This window comes from Pyrus communis, chromosome 13 (genome assembly GCF_041283825.1).
Source record: "Pyrus communis isolate YQ-2024b chromosome 13, ASM4128382v1, whole genome shotgun sequence".
Classification (NCBI taxonomy): domain Eukaryota; kingdom Viridiplantae; phylum Streptophyta; class Magnoliopsida; order Rosales; family Rosaceae; genus Pyrus; species Pyrus communis.
Genome location: NC_142577.1, coordinates 22,107,823 through 22,127,500, shown reverse-complemented (window position 1 = coordinate 22,127,500; position 19,678 = coordinate 22,107,823). Strand labels below are relative to the sequence as shown.

Here is a 19,678-nt window from a genome sequence, read left to right as displayed (position 1 = left end):
GGCGAGTGCAGCGAACGAGGGGATTGATGCAGCAGTTGGGATTTTCAGTGGAATCACAGCACAGCGTCGCTTGTATCAAGGATTATCCAGAGCATCTCCTTCAGGCATTTAAGGCTGGTTTGGTACTGAGATGATTCTGAAAAAAATTAATATTAAAGAAAGCTGGGAATTATTTTTGTGTTTGGTAAACATTCAGCTTCAGCTTTTTTTCACAGTTTTGGGTGAAAAAAAAAGCCAAAAACAAGAAGCTGCAAAACCCAGCTTTGAAAAACCGAATTTTTTTCACATCTGTTTTACGTAAAAGTTTACCAAACACTATAATACTGCATTTTTTTTTTCAAAAGAACTTTTACAAAAAAGTTTACCAAACACTCTGCTGTTTTATTTCACAGCTGCTTATTCTCACAGCACAGCAGAAACAGTTTTTTTTCAAAGCACAACAATATCAAACCATCCCTAAGAGAGGCCGTTTCTTTGGTTGGGAACTGTCAAATGTTCAAATAAATACTTGAGTAATGGGCTACGTTCGGCTTCTAAATTCTAACCTAAACTGTGATAATACAAAAACTTAATTAGGTTGGGCTGTTAAAGACTAAACTATGATTTGGTGGGTTGTGCCGGGCCCGAGCAGTAGTGCAATGCTTAGACAACACACGAGGTCCCCAATAGCAAGTTATTATAGTGAACCCTCACTCTAAAGAAATTAATTTAATATCGTGTGGACTATTGGCTCACGTATCAAATATTAAACTAATAAGAACAGATACTACACTTGATCTTAGCCAAAAGGCCAAGAAATGTATAATTATTTCCCTGTTGGGCTTCCCTTTTTATACAAATTAACTCTCCTAATTTAATAAGTTGGCCGATATGAGACTATAATACTTTATTGCAGTGTTGTTTCTAACTTTGCACTGTAATACAATTACATCTTATCACTCTCAGGCCTACAAAACCATGTCTTATCATCAAAATCCAAAATTAAAAATAAAATTTAACACTAAAAGGAAACTAAGCTTTACACTAGGATCTCCACTCTTTAGGATCTCCACATTAGGATTGAACAAAGAGAATTATACAAGCAAACTCTCTTTATTGATGCTTCAATATCTTACAATGCTTGGTGAACCAAGTATGAATGCTCAACCAAGTCTCTACTACTAAGCCCTTTTAAAAGTCTCAATGCTCAACTTAGTCTAAGAATACAAAGCTTGAGCACACCTATTTATAGGCAAGGGAGGAAATCTCCCGAACCTCACCTAGGACTAAGCCTTAGTTTGGTACTAAAGTGATTCTGAAAAAAGTGACTATAAAAAAAAAGCCAAAAACACAAAGCTGCAAAACCAAACTTTGAAAAACCAGTTTTTTTTCACATCTGTTTTACATAAAAGTTTATCATTTTTTTTTTTAATCAAAAACACTTTTACAAAAAAAATTTACCAAACACTATGCTGCTTATTCTCACAGCACAGCAGAAACAAATTTTTTTCAAGACACAGCAATACTAAACCATCCCTAAGAAACATTATACACTTTTGTTTCTTTCCTACAATAATGGGTGAAAATCTTTCTTTATAACTTATCACACTTTGCTTTAGTCACACTCACTTCATGTCTTATTGATGCTACGTGTCGTCATCATATTCCACCACCTTCCGCATGCATTAGTTCCATCCATCGCTGGGCCAGTACTCGTCATCCAGCCCTTTCGAATCATCATACCCATGCCATTGGTCTTGTTCTTCCCAGTTAAGAGTTGTAGTTGAGATCAACTCGTCCTCTTTCTGGCTGCATCTTGGAGATTGGCACTTCTCCTCCATGGCTCGATTCGAACGACCGAGCTCGAAATAAGAAACTAGAGGGTAAGTGGTATCTTAGAAGTATCTAGTTAATGCTTCTAACTCACTGGAGAGATTGCAGAATGCTATGGTTGAAACATGCCGCATGATATCATACCATTCCAATCTGATGCAATCTAACATCTTTTGGGGGATCATTTGGTAGTAAAGTTAACAACAGGAGAGTGAAATTTGTATCCCATTCCACGTTTGGTGACATTACAATATTTTTCGTTTTCATGATTGAGTAATTACTCGAGCCAAATTATTGGAATAACTTCTCCCATGTGAGAAATCGACACCAACGTTCGCGAAAGAACCATAAGCCTCATCTCGCTCTCTACATCCCGAGTCCCGATGCTATATGTGACGTTAACTCCCATGACTTCGTTTGTCTCGCAACGTTAACTACCATGACTTCGTTTTGCGACATAGTCCCTGACCTCGTCTCTTAGGTCTGCCAAGGTATTTTGTTTTGCGTTTGCTTTAAAACGCAAAGGCACAACACAAATAAATTAAATCAACTCGTGCCGCTCAGGAAATACTTAAAAAAAAAAAAACAAAAAACAAAATAGAAACAAAGGAAGGTATTTTGTAGTCATCTATTCTCCAAAGTTAATTTTAGTTGTGCTCCATTAACTTATTTGATGAATTTTTTTAGAGAAATCACGTTGTGTTATTTCTCTAATTAAAAGAACGCCATTGAAATGCTGAAATGATCTGAAGTGAATTGCACTCGACGTAGAGGTGTCAATGATCTGAAGTGATTTGCACTCTAAAATAATATTATGCATTCCACATAGAGGTGTCAAGAACGCTCTTGCTCACGTAACCAGGAGGCAAGTCAGATCATCGATCATCCACGTGTCTCCTAGTGAGGTTTGCTCTGGTTGGGAGGATGTCATTACCAATTCTGCATGCGCAAACCTTAACTTTGGGAGGAACACGAAAGCTTGCATGTTCCTGAATCCGTGACTCCGTCATCTATTCCATTCCATCACAACACTTACAGTTTGTAGGAGCAAATAAGTTGCTTGGGTTGGGCCATCAAATTTTAAACTTTGATTTGGTGGGATGTGCCAGGCCCAAGCGGCAGTGCAACGCTTATGTAACACACAAAAATCCCAATAGCAAGCTATTGTAATAAACCTTTCTTCTTGAAAATTTAATTTAATATCATATAAACTATTGCCAACGTATCAAATATTAAACTAATAATAATAGATATTACACTTACTCTTATCCAGAAAGCCAAGAAATGTATGCTTAATTAACCGTCGGGCTTTCGTTTTTATCCCACATCTTAACTCTCCTACTTCCTCAGATGGCCGATGTGGGTTCCCCCCATAGTTTCTTGTAGCGCTGCTTCTAACTTTGCACTGTTAACTCAATTACATCTTACCACTCTCAGGCCAAAAGCAGGAATGTAAAATCACATGGGATTGATCGATGAGATCCACCAGTCCTCTTTCTCGTCCTCTTCCTGGCTGCATCATTTTTTATTCTCCTCCGTGGCTCGGTTTGAACGATAGAGCTGGAAACAAGAAATTCAAGGGGGAAACCGGATCTGCGAAAGCTTTCGTTTAAGAGAATGCTGAAACAAGCCGGAACCATTTCAATCTGCTGTAGTTTAATTTGTTTAAGAAAGTTGATGTTTTGCTGAGAGCAAATTGCTCTAATCCAACCTTGTCCATGTTGGTCAAAACGCAAAGCAGGGACCATGTTTCTATTAAAATGATGGTATTAGTAAACAAATAGTATTATCAATGCAATATTTAATGTAAAAAATTACTATCTAATACAAAAATGTCATATATCACGTAACCATAAGTTATAATATAATTGGCCAATCTGATAATATTCCACCCAATGATATAATAATATAATTTATATTTTAACACATGTTTTCACAACATAAATATCGACCCCAACGTATGCTGAAATAAACAACATATATTTATCGGATTCGCTTATTAGAGCGATTCCAGCTATTCCCAGCAGAGGTAAGAGCCGTTTAACTGCCCAAAACATAAAAAAGTTGCTTCAGCGGGCCATGACGATTCGGGGGCTCCGTCAATTCCGTTGTGCTGTCCAGCCAACTTTTGCCCGCCCATGAGTCCACTCATGACTCCACATGGAACGGCGTTAGTCAGTGGAGGGCAGGCCTTGCGACATACGCCAGCCGACAGAGTCCAATGGCTCTTTGCCCTGCATGTCCTAGATTGTTGGATTTCTAAACGGTCATTTTTTTTTTCCTCGAAAATCCTACTATTGTGCCACATGGAACAATCATGATTAATCTAACTGTAAAAAAATTAAATAAAAAGAACAATTAAGTCTATAAAAACTCAACCATCTTCTTCATTCCCCACACTACAACTCATTATTTATTTTCACTGTTTTAAAAATCTCTACCTAGATATTAGGCGGTTAGCCACCGTCTCGATTAATGCCTAGACGTTTAAAAATTAAGAAATGTGCCTAGACCTGCTTAGGCACCCTCCTAGCCAGCCTAGGCACGCGCCTAGCTCGTCTAGGCAACCGTCTAGGTTGCTACTCTTAGACAGAAAATAAATAACTTTCATTTTATATTTTATTTTTTAATAAATTGTAAGAGATTTATTGAATACTTAAATGAACACACATTATATGCTTGTTTCTCATGTTTTTCCTTTATATTCCAATACTTCATATTATATATATCATTCTATTTTGTAGTTTATGATAAAATTATATATATTTTAAGTATAAACAAACATTTATTTACACGAAATATAATAGATCTACTCGCCTAAACGCTAGGCCGAAGCCGGCGCGTCTGACTAGCGTCTAGCGTCTTTTAGAACCTTGTTTATTTTTACTGCAATCTCTTATATTTGTTTTCCACTTTCCAAGTACTTTTGTTACAAAAAAAAATTAGAGAGAAAGCAAGTTGATCAATTGGAAAAGACGTTACACCCAAGGACGTTGCTTTGCTTGAGACTTGAGTGCTAGTAACTCATTATTCAATCACGGGAAAGAAATGAAAGTGCAACACATGTAGAAGAAGATTTTTGCACGTGACACTATAAATGGTTGAGAATCTCATCAAAAGTTTGAGCGGTAGTATAAATGAATAATCACACATGACGAGAAAATCTCATTGGAAATATAAGATAATAACGACAAGGGGAAGATAAAGCCAACAAAACATTAAAAAATTTAAAATGTATATAAGTGAATAATAATTGTCTTTGCCCTTGCCCATCCCCAACGAATGGAGTTGCCCAAAGTCAATTCAAATGTCTTGCCCTTGCCCTTTCCAAAGGATGCAATTGCCGTTACAAGCAGTTAAAAGAGTTCCCTGGTAATGAACAGAACAAGAGGTGTAGCTGTACTTTTGAAAGGAAAAAATTTATAATGACACTGCGGCTCTCGCATTCTGTTTCCGAGAGGCAACCAAACCAACTACAACATTCATTTTAGATACGACATAAACATGGAATTATACGACTCTGTAATTAAGTTACTCTTCTGACATTAAAACTTGAAAAGCCTCTTCAAAAATCAACCATCATCTCTGGATCCCGGTGGTTTGTCTAGCCAATTCATCCTGGAAATTATTTCTCCCGATAGTAGTATGATCGTTCACGCACGTAGCAAAATCAGGGGCAGCAGAGACATGTTTGATTTCATAAACGTATCAGTGGTCACGGGCACTTTTTATTGATACTCGGGGCTCTTGCGCTGTGCCTCTGGATATTAGGTCATGGTTTAAGAATAAAACAATGACAGTTATATCATCGTGAAAATGCCGTCTGACCTTCTTGTCAATTTTTCGAAGATCTGAATATCGCATCTCTCTTTTCCTTGCAGCTTCTTGGAGAGCCGTCTTAACAAGCCGCTTGGCACTTCCCTGCCAACACGGGTACTAGTCAGCATCAGAGATCAAGAACAGCATATAATCTCATTAAAACAGATATAAACAATAAGTATCAGATACCAGAAAATGCTTAAAGCATCGGCTCAAAGCCAATGCTTCTTTTTACTTCCCTAAGTTGCAAATTAAAAGGCAAAGTATTTATCCTTACATCTATATTTCCGTCAATAGGTATTCAAAACTCAAGTCGGCACAAGCCAATATCAGATAAAAATGCGACAGCGAGGAATAAAGATAAATATTTTCAAGAATATTGAAACCTATATGTTTCGTCTGGCCATCCATTCAAATATACTTCTTCTATTGCGATCATTCTTTAAGGACATTTGATCTACACCAAGGCAGGTAAGAAAGTATGACATGAATGTGATTGAAAATAAGAATTATTTAATATGACTAAAAACTGAAAAGGTCAGAATCTTACTGCATGTGGATGATTGTGGACAATCTCAACCGCTTTTTCATTACTCAAGTGTTCCCATAGACCATCAGAAGCAAATATAAGGAAAGAATCATTTGGATGGAGGGGATGAGAAAGAATGGTTGGTTCGGCAGACAAGATAGGCATGGTCATTGGTTCGGGAAGTCTGAATTTTGCACTAATTGGCTCCCTGTTAAACCGTGCATGTTTCATATATACGTCACCTATAGATTTAGATACCTACATCAAATAAATGCAAGGAGTTATTGCAAAACATCACTATTTAAGAATGAACAAACTTATGAACATTTATAACAAAGCATTCATAATATAGCCCAAAAATCTCCTTCCAGAAGGATTCTAGCAAGATAACAGGCTTATGTAGATCTAAGAAAATACTAAGTATTTATACATTTGAACTCCTATGATTTTCAACAATTGCAAAATAAAATAGATACAAGCTTAGTGGGAAAAGGCTTTGTTGTTGTTGTTGCAAAATAGATACACATCTAATAAAAAAAAACTTGGCACTGGGGCAAATTTTAACTTGGGAACAAATCAACAACCTTTAAGTTCATTATCTCTTGCCTATCAGACAAACAACCATGATTTCAATTAGACCTTGCAAAACAACCCATTCACCTCACAAAATTTGGTTGAATCAGGTAAAATCAAACTTGTTGAAGATATTACGAATCAGCGAGGGTGTTATCTCAAGTTATAAACAAAGCTAGAAGCTAATGAATAAATTAGACTACTCTATCTTAGTTCAAAATGCTCATCAAAGGGCTTCCTAATCCTTCACAATTCTAAGCTTTCAGTAATTCTTATTGCCAGATCCTAAACAGGACGAGCATAAGATGCAATACAGCTCTGCAGATGCATGACAGACATAGGATAGAAATTCTCAGACTAAACACCGCATACACAAAACCTAGGAGGCTAGGACTAGGGTTCTTGCACCATTTCGACAAATATTGGCTTCAGAAACAACAGGTAGGAGAACAGAAACACCGATAACATAACTATAGGTAGTTACAGATTAATGCACACCTAAACTAATGAGCTTTTGGATGAACAATATAAATAAAAAATACCTGGATTATCCCTTTTACTCTCCAAACTCCATGCTTTAAAACGACAATTTCAGGATCATGTGGGTGCAAATCTTTCAGCTCATGCCTAACCTCCTCGAGATTTGCATTGTGTTCAGTGGACAACTGGATCGCAGCAATTTCCCCAGTGTTGCCCACTTTCTTCCCCAACACACACCGTGAATCTCCCAAGTTTGCCACAAATAGGGTCCCCTGACATATTACTCCAACCAGACAGCATGACCCGACAGTTGCTACTTGGGGTCTAGTACCCCACAGCTCCGAAACAAGGGCAGTAAACCCTTCCTCTGTTCGGAGAAAAGCATTTTGGATAGTCTCTACTGTCACAACACCTTCAGACTCCGCTGATATTGCTGCATAAACACAATGCCTAAGATAGCCAACATAAGAGCGGCTCATTCTTCAATAGTTAAACAGGAAACCCGACCCCAAAACTGCCCAACTAAAGTAAAATAAAAACAATAGGAAACGAAAACTATGCATTACAACGAAGAACCAGGCAGTGTCCCACAATTTTTTTACTCGCTTAGCAAATTCTACGCGCAGAGATATATATTCAACTTTCCAAAGCATTGTATGCAGAGATAATCCATGATCCAAACTCAAAGACCAATCAAAATCACAACTTAAACAAAAAGCTCACAGCTTTAACAAACATCACGATTAACAATTCCGATCCACAAATTAACAATCACACTTTCTCCACCAAGACGTGGCGAATTCGAAACCATGCCATTCAAATCTAAAAATCATATATATTTGAGGGGGTTGGGGATCACGAACCTTGGAAATGTCTAAATAAATTGTCGCAAACGTATCGAGCGGTCTCCGGGCCGCCATGTCCGTCGTATACGCCGACGAAGGTTCCAAAGGGTCCAGACTCGATCTGGCTCTGGTCCTCGAGCACCTGATTGGCTTGGACCACCGCCATGGAGAAATCGCCCCACGCGTACTTTCCGAAATCTCGGAACCAAAGCAAATTATCTTTGCCATCTCGTCCTCCACCGCCGCCTCCGATGTTCGCAGCGCCGACGATTCCGACAGAGCCGAGTCCCTCACCGTCGCTGCGCCCAAATGGCTTCCAGCAAAGAGAGAGCAGATTCATCAATGCCTGAAGCATCCCACATCTCTCAAAAACCCTAACCCGAAACTCAAAGACCCTTCAGGACTCCGAATTTGGGGGAAGAGGTTGAGAGGAGGGGAATCCTAGGTTTTAATGGAAATTGGGAGGGGAAGGTATAGGGGGGAGAGGGTGCGCAGGTTAAGGGTGGGGGGTGGGTTAAGAGGGGAGGCGCAGGATAGAGAAGAGTGACGGCAGGGGGGTTGTGTTCGGTGGTAGAGGAACAGGAAAGGCCTCGTTCTCGGCTGTATTGTGGGCAGAAGATGGTGTAGGGAAGCCTCTTCTTGAGTGTCACCCTTCAATGCCTCTTTCTTTCTTTTTTCTTTTTTTTTTCCCTTTTTTTTTTTAATATTTTTAAATTTTAATTTGTTTTTTCCACTAAGAAATTAAGCCAATGTTTATAAATGTTTCTTCTTTTTTACTTTTAAGGCATGAGAAAGTGGACGAGATATGCATATCTTTATCCGTACAATTTTTGGTTTTATATTCGGTAATATATTCGTTGTTTAGGATATGTTATATACAATTTAAGTACAATTACGCATGTGGTACTACTCAAAACTATTAGAAGCACAAAATTTCATGAAATCCTAATTCGAATGGCTCTAAATATCGTTGAAATGGTGTTATGTTTGTAGACAAACGTTATTTTCATTTTTTTGTCTAGAAAAATATAAGTTGCGTAGATTTTACTATTTGAATCACAAACTCTCAAAAAGTACGCCTTAATCATTTACGTTTGGTTTAAATTTTGACATCTTGAGCACTTCTCTTTATTTGTTGCTTTCTTTTTGAACAAAAGTATTTTGTTGCTTTACACTTATTCCCAAGAGGAAAGTGTGTGTTTTTTTCTTTGGAAGAGTGTGTACCTATGCGATCTTATAGCTCAAGGCCAATTTGTCTTCTTTCCACAATGTATCGCTCGCTCAGTCCAACATATTGGATTTAAGCGCATCACAATCTCGATGCACACAACATACATGTAAATTTTATAACGATAAATAATATCCATGCATTATCGATGATCTATGAATAATCAAATATTTGTTCTACAATCGGATTAATCTTATGTAAAATGAAGAATACCGCTACTCTAACAACTTTGCACAGCGGAAGGTTATCTTGCTCATTTTGCAAGTGGATCGGAAGAGTGTTTCCTCTACGAATGGTCATCAATTTCCTTCGCTATTTGTACTGTGGCAAAATAGGAGACAGATAACCAATTTTAAGCTCCACCATACATAATGATCCAAAACCACAGTGCTTGCTTGGTTATTCCAAATTTCTTAGCATCGCAAGTTGCCCCGAAAACAACATAGCCAGGCCAAAACTGGGTCCGATTCAACGACTGTTAGGGTAGCAGAGTGTCAATACTAAACGACTGTGGTTCGACAAAGCCGTTGTGGCCGGAGATATACGTTTCGAGTGACTCGTTTGATGTAACCATAGGAGCCCCTACCTTCTAACATGCATGTTAAGATATTGCCGGAAAAATAGACATTAGCTAGCCCCGGTCTCAATTCTTGCAGAAGATTGTGTGCCTGTAGTTAATGTAATTGATTAACTAATTTTTTAGTTTGTTTCCCAGGCCACTGATCTTTTCTGCATAAATTAGTACATGGTCCAGTAAACTAGTAGTGGTTTCAAATTTATTGTGTTACGAAGTATTTACATCAAACAACCTTTCTTTCAACAATTTAACAACGAAGTTTCCAACATTCCGGGATTTGATATACAATGATCCAATATGTTTGGACAACACCCTGTGACGGTTAGTAACCTATTCATGGAAGGTTGAAGGTTGTTCCATGCCTAGACTATTAAAACCCCTACGAGTATGGAAATAAATCATTTAGAAATTAAGAATTACTTTTAAACTTGGTTTAGTGAAAAATGTTTTTCTTCCTATCCGTAAACTCTTATCTCTTTGGTGGATTTCTTAGAGTGACGAGTTGTTTATCTTTGAGTGTTCACTTGTGGTTTCTCTTTAATCTCTGTTATCTGGTGTCAAATTGGTAATCAGAGCTCTATCCGATCATGGTTGGGAGGCATGGGCGTCGTGGAGGCCGACAAGCTTGCCAGTACTCACCACATCGTGAGAGACATCTGCATGACATTGAGATGGATGACCTAAGGAGACAAGTGCAGCAGCTTCAGCAGCATCTTGAGCGCTATGAACCTCTGGAACATGATGATCCCCGTCATGAAACAGAGAATGATGGATCCGATGAAGAGGAGGAGAATCCTTTTGGTGGTGGTGATGATTGAGTCTCGGATGATGAGAATGATTGTGGACAGCGTCATCATTTTCAACAAAATTTTGATATCAAAGTTGACATTCCAGAATTTGAAGGCAAGATGCAGCCTGAAGAACTCATGGATTGGATCAATACCGTTGAAAGAATATTTGATTACAAGGATGTGGCAGAAGATCGCAAAGTGAAACTAGTGGCTATCAAATTGAAGAAACATGCTTCAATTTGGTGGGAACATCTCAAGAAGCAGCGGGCTCGTGAAGGAAAAAGAAAAATTGTAACATGGGAAAAGATGAGGAGAGAATTGAAGAAGAAATTTCTACCAGAAAGTTATCGACAAGATTCTTTTCTTAAGTTTCACAATTTCAAGCAAAAAGATTAGTTTGTGGAGGAGTATACAACAGAATTTAACAAACTCCGAATGCTTTGCAACGTTGTTGAGACAGAGGAGCAAACCATTGCTCTTTATCTTGGGGGACTTCGCTTGGAAATTAGCAATATCGTGCAACTCCAGCCTTATTGGAGTTATAACAATGTCGAGAAATTGTCAAGCATCATGGCATTCCAAAGACAATCACATCTGACAAGACATTAAGTTTGTTGGGCATTTTTGGCGAACTCTTTGGAGAAAGCTAGGCACTACTTCACAGTTTAGTTCTTCCCATCACCCCCAAACGGATAGGCAAATGGAAGCGGTCAACCGAAGCTTGGGAAATTTGTTAAGAAGTTTGGTGGGTAAAAATATTCGTCAATGGGATCTTGTTTTAGCTCAAGTTGAATTTGCCTACAATTGATCTACCAGTCAGACAACTGATTCTAGTCCTTTCATGACAGTTTATGGACGGAATCCAATAAGTCCTCTAGACTTAGCTCCACTACCCACAAGCTATCAATTCAGTGGAGCTGCTGAAGAACATGCCGAGTATATAAAGAAATTACATGAACAGGTATGGGAACGTATCATTAAGCAAATGAGAATTATCAAAGGCAAGCCAACAAGCACAGGAAGCCGGCTACATTCAAAGAAGGAGATTTGGTGTGGGTTCATCTTTGCAAAGAAAGGTTCCCTCGAGGCAAGAATGGGAAGCTGAAACCACGAGCTGATGGTCATTTCAAGGTGCTCCAATGTGTCGGAGACAATGCTTACAAGATTGAACTTCCAGGAGACTATGGAGTATCAACAACCTTCAATGTTGCAGACCTTTCTCCTTATCATGGTTGCGAAGACGAAGAGAACTCGGGGACAAGTTATTGTGCAGCAGAAGCGTATGACACCGAATATGGACTTGTCATATTATTACCAAATCTGGACTCGTCTAATTATTACATGGTGCATTCATCATATTTAATTCAAAGATGGTTCATGTTCTCATTTAAATTCATGATTAGTCTTACATTAAGTTCATGCTTAGTAACCTATTCATGGAAGGTTGAAGGTTGTTCCATGCCTAGACTATTTAAAACCCCTACTCATGTATGCAAATAAATCATTTAGAAATTAAGAATTACTTTTAAACTTGGTTTAGTGAAGAGTGTTTTTCTTCCTATCCATAAACTCTTATCTCTTTTGTGGATTTCTTAAAATGGCGAGTTGTTTATCCTTGAGTGTTCATTTGTGATTTCTCTTTAATTAATCTCCGTTATCCGGTGTCAAACACTTTCAAAATGTCGATCGAAGATGTCATATATAGCGCCGATTGGCAACATAGTCAATCATAGAACATCTCTATCAGAGAAAGTCGGGATTACCTTGAGCGCCAGCACCACGCTTGCTTAAAGCAGAGGCAAGTAAGTTGGACACTAGTTACTTTTAGTGCAGCTGCACAATCATGTGTAGAAAGAGGGACACCAACTGTTTAACCCGCTGAGGCAGTTTTTGTGGTAGCATTCTCACACTTGTGTTGGAGAAATCAGTCTCATACCATAGAGACTCGTTGCAAGAATGGTCACAACCACCAGCAAGGCGCTGCGCATTTCGACTAGCCTTCCCTCGGCGCATCGCGACGGAATATTCAAGCGTGATTCAGCCATTGAGGAGTCGCTTGGAGATGGCTGACTAACCAATCATTGGCTCTGTGAGCCCAAGCTTTAACGCACCTAACCCTACCTGAAACGCGCGGTTGACAGCCGAGCCATGTAGCCGCAGTAGGAATGACAATCCCTTGTGAGAGAAGCGGCTGATGCTCGAGCATCCAGTCATACACTCGGTGGCCCCACCGTTGACCGGAGGACAATGCATGCAAAATGGGATGCTCCGCTGGAGATGGTTGAGTTGAAGCGCCTTGAGCAATTGCATAGAAGTATTCCACCATTGACCTAAGAAAATACTTCTCTGCAACTTTTGGCCCCATATGTTAGGTGTGCCCTCCCCTTGGCCAGTGGGGGAATTTTTCGGCGAAGATGGAATGTATGCATATTGAAAAGGGTTTTTTTTTTAATTTTTTTTTAACTTTAATAGAAGATTGAAATTTAAAATAAATCTGATGTTAGATTACATATTGATTATAATTTCTTAATTTGTCCTTAATTCAAAATAATTAATGTGCATTTTATTTAGTGTCTCCCATTAAATACTTAAATTTATTAATATACAAATTTTAATTTATTTTTTGACCAAAAAAGAGTTTTTTTTTAATTTATTAATTTTATTTAATATTCTTTAAACTTGAAAGACTCAATTAATGTACCTAAATGTTAGTACCAAAATGTATTATATTAAACTAATGTATTTAAATGTTAGTACCGAAATGTATGTACCGAAATATATGCACCGAAATGTATTATATTAAATTAATGTAACTAAATGTGTGTACCAAAATGTATGTACCGAAATGTATTATATTAAATTAATGTACCTAAATATTTGTATCGAAATATATGTACCAAAATGACACACCCCGATCTGGAATGTCAACTAGGATTCCGAATTGAGCTATGCTGGCTTTGCCACCTTAAATTTATTCACATTTTCCACATCACTACACTTTATGGCTTCACCACCTTCCAAGTGACGGCCAGCACAGCTCGATTTGGAGTTCTAGTTGACATTCTGGGTCGGGGTGTGTCACAAAATGTGTGTACCTAAATGTATGCACTGAAATGTATTATAATGAATTTAATGTACCTAAATGAAGAAGATAAAGTACATCAAAATATATTGTATAACAAAAATTAATTTATCTAAATGTTTACAACAAAATATATTACGATAATAAAATGAAAATGAAAGTTATAATCAAATAAAATTAATACATTAAAAATTAGGAAGAAAAAGAGAAATAATTAAAAAAATCAAAATATAATTAATAAATGAGGTTATTAATGTATCAAGGGACTAAAATTAGATTTTGATCTTACTCATGGTTTTAATCTAAAAATCATCTTTGTCAAGGATTAAAATGAAGTTTTCTATATTAAAAATGTAGCAATCTAAATAAACAAACCGCGACACATCATCAAAAGTCATATATAGAAAGTGAACACTCTTAATTGCTTGATTTACGAGTTTTCTTTCCTGGTTTGGTACATTTTTCAAGTTCAAACAGATGAGTATAAAATGATGAAGCACATCTATGTTTCAACTTACGACATTTTTCATTAGTGAAGAGAGTGGGTATTGGGGTATGCATGCAAGTCTTCCCTTGTACGTGAGTGTGATTGACATGCATGGTAGTTGCATTATATTCAACGCATGTTTCATATTTGTTGAAATATGTATATATCTATGTATGCATCAAAGTCAAGTTATTTTTGTGGAAAGCCATTCATCAGTTTCTACCACTCGTGGCAAAGAGCTTTTACGACGTAAGATTCACTAATGAAGGCATCATCTCTTCTACGTGGGGTATGATTGTCTGACTATGCTGCGGTAGCAATGAATCCGTTGCATAAAATTGATTAACATTAGGCAAGAAATGAATTGAGAAAATTAATGGATTCTGCCATGTGCTGGATGTTTGTCGCCGAAGGTGACAGAATTAATGGCAGTTTGACTCAAAATAAACACTGATGGGTCATGTGGTAATGATGGTTGGAAGAGATGGTTAGACATCGTAACTAGTAGTCATGTGCTGGATGTTTCGGGCCGAAGGTGACGAAAGTGGCAGTTAGACATCTTCAATTTACGTGGAGGTGGAGACTGATGCAAAAGCAGTGTAGAGTGAATTCTAACACATGGTCCGGAGTACTATATTGTTGATCGTGCAGCCCCTATCGATGACATCAAGCGTTTAGAATTTAGCGACTCAATTGTCATTCACTGCATCCAATCCTAGAAATTGTAATAAGGTAGCCCAATTGGCTACGTATGCCTTAAACTGGGATAGTATGGATGTATGGATGGAGAAGAGGCCACTATATATCTCTCATTATTTATTTATTTCATGCGATAATAGGGAAGTGTTATTGGCACTTCAAAAATCTTATTCTACATTCCTCACAAGTGTATTTTTCTTTCCAAATATAGAAAGTTTGGAGTGTAGAATGAGATTTTTGGAATGCTAATAATCATTCCCGCGATAATATTATTATAATCTACATTAGAAAATTGGAGTAGATATAGTTTGAACTCGGAATAAGTTAAAAAATCAAGTCATATTTACTAAGACAATCCACCACTTGTCTTTCATTTAACTGATATTAAATTAAAAAAAATCTGGTGTCTCAAGTCTCTAATTTTCAAACCTCCATCATGATTTTTATTTCTTCATGAATCTTGTTATTACAACAAATATAATATGATCAACAAGCTGTTCTGGGCAATAATTTAATACTCTTTCTTTTCTGTCCTTTTTTTCTTCTAGTTGCAACCATGCTTTGCAATTACTAATTTACTACCCTATAAAATAATGAGATTTATATATTATGAACCCAAAAGAAGAAGAAGAAGAAAAATAATAATTAAATAACTATTGAAGAATTAACATCATTCATTTGATTTGTTCTCTTGCTTTAGCCAACAGATTTAATTAAGAATGAATAAGTTGCAGAATATTGATGGGCGAAATGTCATTGGAGTTCCCATACAAGAGACGCCTTGCTATGATTAAATTAGCAGCATCAGAAGGATGGTAGGGATCCCAGAATATGTACTTAGATCTCTCCCTGCAAACTTTGGACGGAGGACCGCACGGAATAAGACCCCCGAAGCGCCCCGCCACATGGCAGCATGCAGAATTTTCATTCACAAAACCTGCATTTAACATAACCAAAAACATTCAGCACTGCATCACACTTCGATCTGTAAGGAAAAATTGAAAATATTCATATGGCCTTCTCATTGTCTGTTGAGAATGAATCCCATATCGATGGAAGGAGGTGTTAAAGAAATCAACCCCATCTCATTAAAGGACCTACACAAATCTAGAATAAAGAATTCTAGAACATTCACTAAGGTTGGTTAGCTAGATTATCCAAGTTAAAGTAGTACTTTGTAGAAATGGCTAGAATGTTGTTTCTTAAGTTGGTGGAAGAGTCTAGAAGAATGGTGAGGTTTCCACCAACATGCAAGATTAGTGTAGATAATTCTAGCTTAGGAAGTTAGTGGAATTATCTAGATATCTCTAGCATGGTGTGTCCATGTTTCTCCAAGGTTCCATCCATGCCTATAAAAGGAGAAGGCATCCACACCATTTGTATCAACAAATCAACAAATCAACAAGCAAGCTTGTAAGCAAGCAAGCAAGTGAGAGTGAGAAGAAAGAGTAGTCTTGTAAGAGTGTGAGTGCTCTAGAGTTTGTCTCTAGAAAGTGAGTGAGTGTCATGGCTTCCTAAGAGTGTCCTTTGAGAGCGTTGTAATATTTTGTTTGTGTAATACAAGTAATTTGTTTACTTGTATTGTCTCTCCAACACTTGTGTTAGAGTTGTGTACTCTAAGTTTTTCCCCAACAGGAGGGACCTTGCACGAGCTTATAATTGGCAATATGGGGAGTTGCTCAACCTCTTATAAGCTCGCGCAAGGTCCCTTCTCCCTTCAATGTAGAACTCATTCTCGACATTCTCACCATATGATATGTAGTTCTGAGTAATGTCATCTACAATGCGATAAACATCTGCATAAACAAATTTGGACCCCTCAAGGTTGGCGTTAAGCTCCATGAGAAGGCTCTTCAACTCGGGGTGAACAATTGCGCTAACTGATTTGGTTTTTCGACACAGGAGTCTCCTGCATCAGGATTTGTATCCCTCTCATAGGGTATGCACCCAATTGGTCCTACATTTGTCACAAGAATCTTCCTTGCTCCCAAATTGTACAGTCTCTGCAAGGGTAACGCGTCTATTACATAAAACTGCAATGCTGAATATTCATATGTAAAAAGTAAGGAAAACGAAAGTAAATTTACTGTGAGTTGTAATCTGTATATTGAAATCAAAATTCCCGCAAATGTTTCCGGAGGTATCAATTTTTGCTCAGGAGCTGAGATCACCGGCGTGAAGTAGTTGTTAATGAAATCGTTCGATCCCATTGTTACGGAGAAGAGAGCCTTGCTTAATAGCTCCAGAGCTGCAGGAAGGCCAATGCTGGAGATAATGTCTTGCCTGGTATTAGCAAAGAAATCTAGCTGTTCATGCATGTTTAATCGACCTCCCTATCAAATTGCACGAGGTTTACGTCACGTCAAAGCATTGTATGTACAAATAAATAAAAACTCCAAATATTGAGTATAGAGCACAAGAAGCCTTACAAAAATCTTCCCTGTGTGATTAAGGATTCCACCTCCACCAGAAGCATAATTTACACCCTGCAGAATTTTCGCCCCGGCAGTTGTTGGAGATAAGTAAGGAGGAGTGAAACCCTTGAAGCCAAGTTTCTGACCTGTAAAGACTAAAATCAATTAAAAAGAATGAAGAACCAGGAACAAAATATATAAAATAAAAAAAAATGGAGAACTTGCCTATTATGTCAATAATTGTTCTTCCATTCGTGTATCTTCCAGTTGGCTTTCCGAAATCGATTCCATTGGGAAGATAGTTGGCCTTGGAGAGTGACACAAGGTAGTTGTTGTTTCCCGCATCGACCAAAGAATCCCCAAACACAAAATTAGCAGGAACCTGTTTTGCCAAGCATATTCTCCAAAAGAGCACAAAATTTGCTGAAGTTTGGAAGAAAATGCCAAGCTTAGTGACTGTTCTATTTGATAGGTCATCCATTGCAAAGAATGTGAAGAAAGATAATACAAAACTTTCACAGATTAAAAGGAGGCAACATCAGCAGCTATTCTTACATGGAAATTGAAATATATAATGTGAGGAAATATGATTAGTTGCAGGCTACTAAGGGCTGGTTTGATATTGTTGTGCTTTGGAAAAAAGTTATTTTTGCTGTGCTGTGAGAATAAGCAGTTGTGAAATAAAGCAGTAGAGTGTTTGGTAAATTTTTTTTGTAAAAGTGTTGTTGAAAAAAAAAAACAGTAATATAGTGTTTGGTAAACTTTTATGTAAAACAGATGTGAAAAAAATCCGGTTTTTCAAAGCTGGGTTTTGCAGCTTCTTGTTTTTGGCTTTTTTTTCACCCAAAACTGTGAAAAAAAACTGAAGCTGAATGTTTACCAAACACAAAAATAGCTTCCAGCTTTTTTTTATACCAGCTTTTTTCAGAATCACCTCAGTACCAAATTAGGCCTAAGTTAGAGAGTGCTTTGACCAGCTTTTAATATTAGCAAAAGGGTATCTCAAAATACCAAAATAATAACTAATTAAGTTGAAGACAAAGGAGGAAGTTGAGTTTCCACAATAAAATTAATTGATAATTCAATCTCTTTATAAGCACAAGAGTTAGTAAACTTCCAACGTGAGGTATTTTTTCTCATCCTTACAAAAGAAGATTTATTAACCTCACTTTAAGTACATATACATGGATGATATAAGACCCTGAATCGTGATGATTAAGGATTGCGTAAGTGAAGAAGAAGAAAATTGAGATTATATCATAAAACTAATTGGAAATATGGAGAGTAGCCCAATTACTTCGTTTCCCCCAATGTGAGATTGATACTCTCAACATAAGAGTATATAGTAAAACACAAAAGTCATAAAAATATGAGGTGTCAACTTTGGTTGTAAGAAAAATGCTAGAATAAATCGTGCACACATGTATGAACTGATACACACAAGCATAAATAATAGTCATGATCAACTCTGTATGAGACTGATCCTAACACTCCTCTTGTTTGTAAATATTGATTGCCTTGCAAAATTAGCAGCTACCACCCGGGGACAATGCTGCAGGTATGCAGTTTCAACGCCAAAGGAAGTACATATTCAAGTGACTAAAGTTGCACTTGCACATATGGGGCCAAATAAAAGAAAAAAAGTGGCTAAAGTTGGAACCCAAGTGTGCAGTCCGTGCACTAGTTATTTCTTTCAACTAACAACGAACCTATCAAACCAGTAAATAGGAATGTCATATATGGAGGAAATTTAATGCAAATAACTCAAGGTCTGAATATTTCCTTTAGCTTTGGAGCAAATTTGCAGCAACTCATAGCCTAAAACAAATCTTTTACAGGAATAGTAGTTAATTAATTTGGATTCTTGTAGTGCAGTTCAGGCAATACCTATAAACCAGTCGGCATTTATAAGCTGCGTGACTGACCGGTGCCTAATAAAGGCATAAGAGTTACCGGCAACTAGGTGCATATGCCATTTTCTTTGAGGCGACAGATAGAGGGAACAGGTTGTGCACCACAACTAGGTTCGATTTATGGAACTTGCTACTCTGAGACAATCTCCAATAGGATGGGGTAATCACCCCTAATTCATGTATTTAGGCGGATTAAAATTTGGGTTTGTCTCATTTCTTGGCTAAATTCCTCTGGTTAATATGTGTTTAGGCAGATACAAATTTGAGTTCTGTCACATTATTTTATTTTTAACGTTTCACCAATTGATGTTTTCTTCGAGTGATGCTAGGCTAGAGATACCATCTACTTGTGTCATATTTTGTAAATCACATGTTGTGGTGATCGATGGTTGAATTCCTTCTTTGAATAGGAGATGGAAAGCAGGCATG

At 37.5% G+C, this 19,678-nt stretch overlaps 1 protein-coding gene, 2 non-coding genes and 1 pseudogene across 4 annotated transcripts; all 4 read right to left on the bottom strand.

Moving 5' to 3' along the window:
• Nucleotides 1–607: 607 nt before the first annotated feature.
• Nucleotides 608–803, bottom strand: LOC137738505 (U2 spliceosomal RNA). Its single transcript, XR_015955402.1, has one exon. It is a non-coding gene; the product is annotated as a U2 spliceosomal RNA (small nuclear RNA).
• A 2,104-nt stretch (nt 804–2,907) lies between these two features.
• On the bottom strand, nt 2,908–3,102 carry LOC137738501 (U2 spliceosomal RNA). The gene has a single exon (XR_011068951.2). It is a non-coding gene; the product is annotated as a U2 spliceosomal RNA (small nuclear RNA).
• Nucleotides 3,103–5,030: 1,928 nt separating this feature from the next.
• LOC137736988 (putative protein phosphatase 2C 42) lies at nt 5,031–8,768 on the bottom strand. The gene is made up of 4 exons (XM_068476323.2): nt 8,077–8,768; nt 7,276–7,646; nt 6,182–6,418; nt 5,031–5,733 (listed from the first exon to the last, which is right to left on the bottom strand). The coding sequence occupies exons 1-4, from the start codon at nt 8,411–8,413 to the stop codon at nt 5,521–5,523; spliced, it is 1,158 nt and encodes a 385-aa protein (XP_068332424.2). The 5' UTR covers nt 8,414–8,768; the 3' UTR covers nt 5,031–5,520.
• A 6,827-nt stretch (nt 8,769–15,595) lies between these two features.
• LOC137736569 (GDSL esterase/lipase At4g16230-like) lies at nt 15,596–17,873 on the bottom strand (annotated as a pseudogene). The gene is made up of 5 exons (XR_015955206.1): nt 17,562–17,873; nt 17,352–17,482; nt 17,010–17,255; nt 16,671–16,925; nt 15,596–15,859 (listed from the first exon to the last, which is right to left on the bottom strand). The product of XR_015955206.1 is annotated as a GDSL esterase/lipase At4g16230-like (transcript).
• Nucleotides 17,874–19,678: the final 1,805 nt, after the last annotated feature.

Coding starts and splice junctions, on each gene's coding strand:
- LOC137736988 (XM_068476323.2), bottom strand. CDS start 8,413: ATGCTTCAGGCATTGATGAATCTGCTCTCTCTTTGCTGGAAGCCATTT. Junction 7,647..8,076: donor TTTATTTAGACATTTCCAAG/GTTCGTGATCCC, acceptor GTGTTTATGCAG/CAATATCAGCGGAGTCTGAA. Junction 6,419..7,275: donor GAGTAAAAGGGATAATCCAG/GTATTTTTTATT, acceptor TATTTGATGTAG/GTATCTAAATCTATAGGTGA.